General features: G+C 51.0%; 1 protein-coding gene across 2 annotated transcripts; it reads right to left on the bottom strand.

Annotated features, from left to right (window-relative positions):
* Window positions 1-439: 439 nt before the first annotated feature.
* Window positions 440-6,036, bottom strand: LOC119308247 (serine/threonine-protein kinase D6PKL2-like). 2 transcript variants are annotated; one of them, XR_005149942.1, is made up of 3 exons: window positions 5,443-6,036; window positions 1,251-2,836; window positions 440-959 (listed from the first exon to the last, which is right to left on the bottom strand). XR_005149942.1 is itself a non-coding variant. In XM_037584367.1 (2 exons), exons 1-2 carry the CDS (start codon window positions 5,958-5,960, stop codon window positions 1,951-1,953), a joined length of 1,404 nt encoding a protein of 467 aa, XP_037440264.1. In that variant the 5' UTR covers window positions 5,961-6,036; the 3' UTR covers window positions 440-1,950. The 2 variants fall into 2 exon arrangements, 1 of the variants encoding a protein (XP_037440264.1); XM_037584367.1 differs by having other exon boundaries at window positions 440-2,836.
* Window positions 6,037-10,579: the final 4,543 nt, after the last annotated feature.

Genomic DNA, 10,579 nt, shown 5'->3' with positions numbered 1-10,579 from the left:
TTCCTCAAGTCCATCTCACGAAATTCTTCTTTGCTTGCAGTGAACGCAATCTCAACTGCCAAAGCGTGTCTGCAAGCATATTCCCGGTCTTGCAGCTGATCAAGCATCCTCTCTTTCTCCTTCACAAGCTTTCGGAATGCTTTTTTCTCCTTAGCATCAGAAGGTTCCTCGATAAAGTGATACTTGCTGAAATCCTTCATGGCCGCATTTGCCTCATCACAACTCTTCAACCATGCTTCACTTTCCTTCTTCAAGCAACGGTGTCGCTCCGCCATGATCTTCTCACACGCTATGTTCATAGTCATGGATCGACTGTCCATCCTACATGAACATACGGGTTCAAGATGACATAAACAAAAACATAAAATAAATTAAGTAGAGTACAACACTTGGTAACTTGATATGACATACAACACCAGGTTCTTAATGAGTTCAAATGTTAAGGGTACAAGTCATAGTAGTTCAAACGACGACCAAGCATAGGGTACATGTCATTATAGTTCAAATGACAAAGATTACATAGCCTCATGCAATACTATGCGGCGTACGGTCCCGGGTTGCAACAAATAACATCATTTCTTTCTTTGACCCATGCCCAACGAGATGCACGGTTCTCATCCGACGAGAATGGTTGGCGAACTAACCAATCAATGACCTGACCATGATTGCCCATGTCTATCTCAGCATATTCTGCCGTTGTCGCACAGAATGTAATTTGCATTGCAAGATCACGCCTACAATTTTCTTCCGCCGTCTTGAGCTTCTTCATCAGCCTCTCCTTTTTTGTTATAAAATTTTCGGAACGGTCTTTATTGAAATAATTATATGAAAAGGCCCTACACTCCGCATTCAACGCATCAATGGCTTCGATCCACAAGTTCATCTTTTCCTCAATCAATTCGCGTTCACGGTTCGCCGCCGCCTCAGCAGAAGTTTCAAAGAAAACGAACGGTGCCATCCTACAATTCGAAAAGTTGCTATTAAAGTAACTTAGCTTTAATTGCTTTCTTAAGCATAACCTAACCCCCATTATGTACATTAAGACTAGCACTAGATCTAGGCACACAAACTTTTCTACAAGCTATTCTAAGCACATCATACATAAGGAAACCACAAACATAAACCTAAATGGATCATAGTAATTGATTTGACCACACGAAAATAATGAGCTAGGGTTTGCAATCAAATGAGCAAATGCAAAGTAAACAAAGATATCAACCAATCAAAATGAGGGAAAATGAGAGAGCCACCTTCAGTGATGAAAATGGTAAGAATCCACCGGAGAAATCTCAAACAAATGAGAGAGATTTGGGAGGCTCTTGTGCTTCAAAGAAAGAGGGGGGGAGTGTTGAGCTCGGTGGAGAGGTGATGTGGGCTGAATGAGTGGTTGAGGGGGGGGGGGGATATCCAGCCCCTCCCCACCTTATCCAGAACACAGGACCCTACCGCCAGAGGTTATGGCGGTAGGCTCCAGTAACCTACCGCCGTAGGGGATGGCGGTAGGCCCTTTTCCACGTCAGCGGCTGCCAACGGCCGTCAGTCGCCATCGAATGGCCTACCGCCGTAGGCTATGGCGGTAGGGCATGCAATCCTACCGCCAGGCCTGCTGGCGGTAGGCAAAAGGGTCAGATCCCGAATTTTTTCCGAACTGGGGTCATATCCCGATTTTCTTTTCAAAAAGGGTCAAAACACGAAATTTGGCCTATGCACGCACGAAGCCGCAGCCGGCAACTATTTGACGCGACAGCGCCGCGCCTGGCCGCGCGCGCGCCCAGCTTCCAACCAAAGGTCGCCTCGTGCGCGCCATCCAGGGCGGTCCACCGCTCCCGACCACGTGCGCCAGGGTCGGGCAAGGGTGGTACGAGCTTCCAGCTTGGGCCCCGCCAGTGGCAGCATCTTGTTGGTTGCACGTACGTGCGTGCGTGGGAGCTTCCTTGTGTCTGATCCGATCTAGTAGTACTCCACGGGCGTGCCGGGGCTGCTGTCGTCCGACATGTCGTCGTCGTCGGGGTTGTTCTTCTTCCCCGGGCCGGAGCCAGCGGCCGTCACGACCGCGGCGCTGAAAGGCTGGGGCACGTACGGCGGCATGGCGCACCGGAGCAGCGCCCAGTTCACGCCGTTGAAGAAGGGGTGCCGCTTGATGGCCGCCGCGCCGACCGTGGCGCCAAGCCTGCGCGCCGGGTCCTTGGCGAGCAGCGCGGTGACCAGGTCCCTGGCGGCAGACGACACGGAGGGGTCCTTGGGGAACTCGAGCGCGCGGGCCACGATGTTGGCCAGGGTCATCTCGTTGTCGTACCCCTTGAAGGGCGTCACCCCGTAGAGGAGCTCGAAGATGAAGATGCCCAGCGTCCACCAGTCCACTGAGCTGCCGTGGCCCTCGCCGGACACGATCTCCGGGGCCAGGTACTCGTGCGTGCCCACGAACGACATGGACCGGAGCTCCACCGGCTCCGCAACGAACTCCAGGTCGAGCACGCCGGTGGGGAGGCTGCTGCTGTTCACGCCTCCGCCGCCACTGCCACTCGAGGCCTTCTTGCGGCGCCGGCGCCGGCGGCCGCGGCCGGGGAAGAGGCTGAAGCACGAGACCGACGGTACGATGCAGGAAGGTATGATGAAGGTGGATGACGCGGAGGAGCGGCCGGTGAGGCCGATGGGGTCGGAGATAACGTGCGCCGGAGTCGGGGCCGTCGGGTCGCACTTGAGGGAGAGGTCAAAGTCGGTGAGCATGATGTGGCCGTCGGCGCGGACCAGCACGTTCTCCGGCTTGAGGTCCCGGTACACGATGTCCAGCATGTGGATGTACTCCAGCGCGGCCACCACCTCCGCCACGTAGAACCTGTCGCAGTACACTATATATGTCATTCACCATTGCCACTACTAGTATAATCTATCAAGTGCAACCAAAATTACGAATAAGCAACGAAATTTTACAGCCAGCCAGCAGGCTGAAACGATGGACCCGGTGCATGTTTGGTGGAAAAAGAAAACAGTAGAGAAGCAACTAATTGCATAGCACAAAAGTATACTACACTACTCTTGACTTTATTCACATGCAACCAAAAGACACATCCACACATATAGGTGAACCTAGCTAAGCTAGCACGGTGCCTGACACTGTGCGCTCCAGTACTGCTACTAGCGAGCAAAAAAGTCAGAAGCGAAAGAAAGGCAAGAGACAGTACTCGAATTAGCGCATCATTGATGCCGGGGCTGTTGCACGTTGCGGTGGAGCCTAGTTTAATGGCGAGCATCATGTGTGCACTCGATTCATACTACTTCCTTCCTCGGGTTAATTAGCTTATTAATCCTTACGGTACGTGCCCTGTGTTGATCTCGACCGCATTCATGGGCGGCCATGTCTGTGCTGTGCGTGTGTTTCAGAGCTGTGATTCTACTAGCAAATCACATGGTGGTGGGGGACTGGGGGTTAATAAAAGCTGTCTCTCTTGGGTGGAGTCTTGACCAAGGAAGGAAGCACAAGCAGATGCACGCACCGGTGTTTTATGAGGGCGGGAGTATATTTTTAAACCCATGTTCCGCAACCGGTTCCGGCGCCGTAGCACGGGGGCGGAGGGACCGTGGGCGGCTCGTGTGCGTCACCGGCAACGGATACGGCGACCGGCCTTGCCATAATGCCACACCACACGTTGATGGTAGTAACACTGTTGCAGGTACCACCCAAATTCACGACGCCCTTGCATAGAAACTACTACTCCTACCTACTGCCTACCGCTGGCTACTGCTAGTGCTCGTACTAGTACTGCAACAACTAGTGCTGCCCCGTGAAACGAGGCTTCATTTTTGCTGGAGTGCACGTCGTTCGCAAGGCTGTATGTGTGTGGGAGTACGTGGTACGACGTGGGCTTTTTTAACGGAGTGCGTGCATACAATGGCGCCCGCCGAAAGCATATACAGTATTGTTGTTGCTATATGTTCGGCCGCTCGTTCATGAATTCATGCTGCACTCTCCTATTCTTTTCCTTTTCGTTTGTTTCCACACAAAGTCTAAGCAAAAGACATTATTGTCCCGTGAATTCATATAGTTTGTTCCAACATCACGCTCTCCTTCTCCCTTTCATCTGGCTAGTGATGCCTTGCCACGCCACTCACGGGCGCGTTACAAGTGTGTGTGTGTTTTTACTAACAGAAACATGAAACTACTAGGAACATCTTTATGTAAGTTCAATTAGAACTACGTACGTTACTTATATGTGTTGTGTTGACGAGGACTCTACAAGTGAATGCAGTGGCCAGCATGAATGCATGATGGTCGGACTAGCGGGTAAATTGTTAGAGCCACATGACGCTGTAATGGAGCAATCGTAGCCACCAGTAGTACGAGTGCTGTTTCTTATCTTTACTGCACATTTTAGTAAAGGCAAGGCCGTATTTTTTGCCTTGTTTCTTCTTCTCGTCCATAGCGATAGATGCACACACGGCCGGGGAATAATGCTATTTTAAGTCTATTCCGGGATGAAGTAACATCAGTGTCCGTATATCGTCGGCAGGCACAAAATGATGAGAAAAAGGGAGAGATGCGGCAAATGCGGGAAGCACCCAGCTTTTCTTCACTTCCGCATGGGCAGGCTTGGTTTCAGGGCGGGCCGGCGCTGCTGGTCTCCACATGCAAACACTTCCTGACTGACTGACTAGTCACTGCAAGATGATAATGTGGGCGTGCAACTGTGTGGCCGCTGGCTGGCTAGGTTCAGAGCTGAGAGCATGACAGCAACCAAGAAACTGTTGTTGGCGACGCGACAGTGAGAGCAGCTGGACCCAACAGCACGCCATGGAAGATATCGACGGGATGGCCCATGAATACATACAAAGAAACAGGGCAGGCTGTCGTTTGGATGTTTATTTCATTCATGGCTCCGTTTTGCAAAACGGTATCATCCTCATGTGTCACGGTCGTGTGCTGTTAAGGAAGCTATCTCCATGGTGCCTGCCATCTTGGTTTAGGATCCGTCCAGAAGGGCAGCAATCGATCTGATATTATTATGCCTTGTGTTTTCAGGATGAGGGGCACTGTGGAGAGACAAGCACTCCATATGAATGGACAGATGCGTGCCCAACCGAAGACACATGGGGCCAGCGGAACCATGCGCAGAACTGGGCTTTGCGTCCACTAGATCCTTAAAAATGGAGTACTCTAATTAAACTATGGCAAAAGTGGGGGAACAGAGAAACGGCAAAGTGAAACACATGAAGCCGACTAGAACGCGCAGGAAACCGGCCACATTCTTCTCCGGAAAGGCTATATGATCACTACTATAGCTACTTCACCGTTGGTTTTAGCCTAACAAAATCTGATCAAACCTTGCAATTGTTTTTTTTTTTTTGCTTCCACAGAGACAAACAGAGACTATCAAAAAGTTTGATTTTTCGAGGTACGTATAATTAAGTGCCTGTGTAGTTGTGAAGGAGGAGGTGGCGTAGTACCTGACGGCGGCCTCGGAGAATCGGCGGTGCGGCTGTCTCTGGCGGAGCACGTGGAGATCGCCGCCGGGGCAGAACTCGGTGAGGAGGCAGGACCAGCGCTCGCCCTCGGCGACCCCGTAGAGGCGCGGGAGGAACGGGTGGTCGACGGCCTCGAGGATCTCGCGCTCCGTGCGCGCACGGCCCTCCTTGTTCCGGCCATGGAGCTCCTTCCGGTCCATCACCTTGGCCGCCACCAGCGCCCCGCCCTTGCCCTTCACCTCGGCCAGGTAGACGCTGCCGATGTCCCCCGCCCCGAGCCTCCGCACGAAGCGGATGTCGGAGAGCTGCACCGTGCCGAGGCGCGGGGCAAGGGCGGAGGAGCGCGGCGCGGGGACGCCGATTAGCCCCGAGGAGGAGGAGGTGGAGCAGGAGGCCGTGGCGGTGGAGACGGTGGAGGCGGAGCGGGAGCGCTCGGAGGAGCCGAAGCTGAGGCTCTGCAGCTCGTCCGCCGCCAGCTCCGCGTCGCCGTCCGGAGGCATTGCTGCTGCGGTGAATGGTGAGGTGAGGCGAGCTGAGGCGGGTCTGCTCCGGGCTGGATGTGGCAAGTGCGGGGACAGGGGAGGAATAGGAGGAGGTTGGGTGCGTGGGTTTTTAATTTGAAGAGGGCAGGGAGGGGAGAGATTGGTTGACGGACGGGGATGGGCCGGGCCGGAAAGCCGTGTCCGGTTCGAGCCAGGCTAGCGTGAGATTTTCTGTCTAGTCTTTGGACCTCCGGGGGACATGCAGGCCCGGTTCTCCGGGTGCTGACAATTTGGTCTTTTATACAAGAACTCTCACTAAACCTCAAAAAAGAGAAAAAAAAAACTCCCACTACTACTACTACTACGACAGCACTAGTATATAATATCCATCCATAGATGGTACTCTAGATTGTTGCATGGGACATTGATTGTTCCAATTAGAGGTTGATTCGATAAGGTCATCGCCGAAGAAGATGGGCATTGTTTTCCTTGCATTACGTGATGCGCACACGGAAAAGAGAAAAGAATTGCTTTCCTGGCGTCAGTGGGTTTGACCTGACCTGAATAATCGCTACGCTAGACCTTAGCGGTCTTGATGGCTCGAGAAAGGATGGATGGTTTGCCTTGACACCGTTGTTGCTTCCTTGATTCCTTCAACTCGAATCAATCAGTGACGGCCGGCCACTGACTGCCCGGTTCCTCTCGTCTCGTGATGCACCCAGACCAAGTAGTCTCTCTCGCGTCGTGTCGCATCCCGCATGAAATGCTCGGGCCTAATGGCCTACTGAATTCATTCAGGATTGGACGCATTCGTTTGGATTTGGGCGCAAACAGTCGTATGAGAGCCGCGCTGGCTACGGCAGTACAGGCAGCTAGGTGAGGTGATTCACTGACTGACAGAGGGGAGCCAAACCCGTTTCTGAAACGGATGGGCGGGCCTAGGACGCGGACGCGAGGTGATCCGTCCCACTGCAAAGCAACCGGGACAAGCGAATGGACCCAACGACGGGATATGGGTGGCCCAAACGCGAGTAACCAAAGCCTACTGATGGGTCTGTGCGTGTTTACAGCAACTCCAGCGCTATACCCCAAAATACACACACCAAATGTCCCACGTGTCCGCAAACAGCTCTAAAAGTTCCTTGCAGAAAAAAAACCAGCTCTAAAAGAGCCGACCATTCAACACGACGCATCAAATAAAACTGCACACGGTGTTTTTATTAATATTATTAAGATTTTTAACATAACACAAAAATAAAGTCAACCCTAGTCTGCTCTTTGTAGGATATGGGGTACGTCTGTGACCCACAGCCTACTCCTAGTCGGAATCCGCCCACCGGCCATCTACGTCGTCGGTGGAAGTGAGGTCGATGATCGAATTGGACGGTCCGACATCGTAGTCGTTACGGCACGATAAGGAGATGCAGGCGTCGGCGGCGTTTCAATCGTGTCATGGAATTGTCACGACACATGTCCTAGCGAAAGGACTTAGTCGTGGAGCCATCGCAATTAGGAAGCTTAAAGGGGTTAAAACGTGACAAAGGACACGGGAGTTTATACTGGTTTGGCCCCTTGCGGTGAAGGTAATGTCTTAATTCAATTTGAGGTGGGATTGCTTATGCCTCGATTACCAGGGAGCGAATCCGCTTGACCTAGTTCTCGATCTGATGTTACTTGTCTTGAACCGCCGCCGGATTGTCCCTTTATATTCAGAGGTCGACGCCCAGCGGCTCACAGAGTCTCGACCGGCTCATAAACAGTGTTCGGTTTGGTCTCTCTCTATTCTTGCCTTACAATACAAGTTACATACATACGGTGGTTTATCTCTACGGGTCTTGAATCGCCTTTGGGCTTGGGGCCCTTCACTGAACCGCCATCTCCAAGTGCCGCCTTGGGCTTCATATCTTGAATCGCCATAGGTATAACCCGGCCCCTCCTGGGCGGGTCATACCTAATAGTTATATCCCCAACATTAGGCCTCAGATTGATTTGAACTGGTTCATGTCAATCTTAAACACTTAGAAAAAATCTTCTGCTCTTCATTGCGCGAGAATATATAACCCGCCATGACGTCATCTTCTGGATTTGTGATAACCCGCCATGACGTCATCTGCCATTACTGCACATTTTATCCAACATATCTCAACGGATCCTTATCTTAATGACCATCCCGAGAATCGAGGCGTCCTGATAGCTGGATAACAATATTTTCGGCCTCCTTATTTTTTGCGCCCACTTAAGAGCCCTTCCTTATAAATAGGCACGACCGGCCTTTCCTCATTCTCCCCCTTTCCAGCGTCTTCTTCCTCTCGCAACCCTTCTGCCGCTCGAGCTCCGCCGCCACCGCAGAGCACCTCGTCTTCCTCAACCTCGGCCGCTGCATCAACCTGAGTCAATCCAGAGAACGGCGGCGACCCTCCGCAGTAGATCTGCAGCTGTAAGTTTCTGCCTTCCCATACCTCAGATCCGCATTAGGGTTTGTGAGCTTCTCTGTGTTCTTCGTAGTTCATCGTAGTTTATCTTCAAAGCTTGTACTGCGAACCTCTTTGATCTGAAAACGGTGTATAACCAATGCGGTAGTTGTTTTGTTTCCACTTTTGATACCAGTAGTTCCCCTTTCTTGGGAGAAAAGATCTTGTGAGAGCTCATGAACTCATCCGTACTAGTTTTTAGGTCTAGATTTATTTTCTTTTCCTGAACAACCGTTGATCCAAAATAACAGCTGCAATCTGTGAAACTTGTTTGTATAGCACTTAGCCAAAAGCTGCATTTTATTAGATCCATCTAGCAATGGCGGCTCAAATTGCCGACTTAAATGGCAATGCTCAATAGACATGATCCAACTTATCATGACGGCTTAAATAACTTGCACTGCTCATGGCGGTTTACGTAACCTGACTAATTTAGTCATATACCATTAGGCCCCTTTATAAGCCGCTATCTTAAATATGAGCTGTAATCTTTTTTCCTCCAGCTTAAATTTGAACCGGCATGCTACTCTTTGTCAGGCTTCCTTCTTCACAATGCCGCCCAAAACAAGCACTTCATGCAACTAGGTCAAATCCATCGTCACTGATAGTACCCTTGATGACTTTGTGAAAATCGGCTATCTGCCCAAGAAGGAGGTCATGTCATACCGCGCTCCTGATCCGACAGAAGAAAAACCTCAGCCCAAAGAAGGGGAAGTCGTCGTTTTCACTGATCACATGATCCGGGGCTTTTCACCACCCAGCTCAAAGTTCTTCAGAGGCGTCTTGCACTTTTTTGACCTCCGTCCTCAAGACATCGGACCCAACTCCGTGTCTAATATTTGCATTTTTCAAGTGTTCTGTGAAGTGTATCTTGGAGAAGAGCCCATCTTCCTACTCTTCAGAGAGTTGCTTTATTTGAACTGCCAGAATGAATGTGCCAGCGGGCCTAGTTTGGAGCTCGGCGGGGTCTCAATCCGATGACGGAGAGACACCATATTCCCTTATGCAAATCCACCAAGTCACCCCAAAGACTGGAACCAGACATGGTTCTATTGCCATGACACTTCTCCGGCTGATGAGAACCCTCTGCCCGGCTTTCGCACCCTGCGGCTCGAGTCTAATCACCCTCTTCCAGACAAGCTGTCAGTTGCTGATCGCCAGAAACTCGCCCCCACCATGGCTAAAGTCAAGGCTCTTTTGGGGAACGGTTTAAATGGTATTGATTTGGTCCGGGTTTGGGTTGCCTGGCGAATCATTCCGTTGAACCGCCGCTCCGGTTTGATGTGTACTTACACGGAAGAGAAGAATGATCCTCTGCGGCACAACCCTGACGATTTACCTGACGACGTCATTGATGATATGACAAAGTCACTCTTGAATGAAAGCCTGGCAGATCGTGGCAAAGGTGGGCTTAAGCCCCTTCTGCAAAGCTAACCCGGCTCCAGTGGTAAGCCGCCAAACTAAGTATATTACCTTCATCTTTGATGTTTGTCTATACTCAAACCCTTGCTAATTTTCACAGGCTGACGATAAATTTTGAAAGACAAAGTATGATCATGAGGCTGCGAAGAGAGCCAGGAAGGCCAAGAGAGCCGCCAGGAAAGACACCGCGAAGAAGAAGGGAAATAAGGCCAGCGCCTCTAACTTGCTTCGATTAGAAGATTCCTCTAAGTTGGAGGTAGCTCTTGACTCTCTTGGCTCCTTTTTTAACCACCTTATTGACACTGATTATCATCAGGTGACACGAGAACGAGTCGCGGAGTGGACGAAGAGGTAACAATCATTTCCTCCAACTCCGAGCCTTTGCGAAGACAGAAAATCTGAAGAGTAACCCGAAAAGTAAGATTTTCACATCCCTTAGCTTATCAGGATCCTCAATTTCTTTTGAAGCGACAGATTCATGAGAGCCGGAGGCAGACCCGGACCAACAAGGATGCAAAACTCACGTCCGATTTATCTAACACCCCAATGAAGCGCCGGAACGAGGTCACCTCCGAGTTAAATCCTTTTTACCCTTTGGCGGGTCTCACTGGTCAACCACTCAATTCTTCTGATTCAAATTATCAGGAAACTTCACCTTCCTCCGGCGACTCAATCCAGTCCAACATGCCGGCTTTTAAGACCGCTCCAGGGTAACGATGATTTACTTATCTTGTATTCAGTTCA

The sequence above is a fragment of the Triticum dicoccoides genome, chromosome 5B, assembly GCF_002162155.2.
Source record: "Triticum dicoccoides isolate Atlit2015 ecotype Zavitan chromosome 5B, WEW_v2.0, whole genome shotgun sequence".
In the NCBI taxonomy this organism is placed as follows: Eukaryota; Viridiplantae; Streptophyta; class Magnoliopsida; order Poales; family Poaceae; genus Triticum; species Triticum dicoccoides.
The sequence above is the reverse complement of the archived record's forward strand: the minus strand, read 5'-3'. Positions and strand labels throughout refer to the sequence as shown.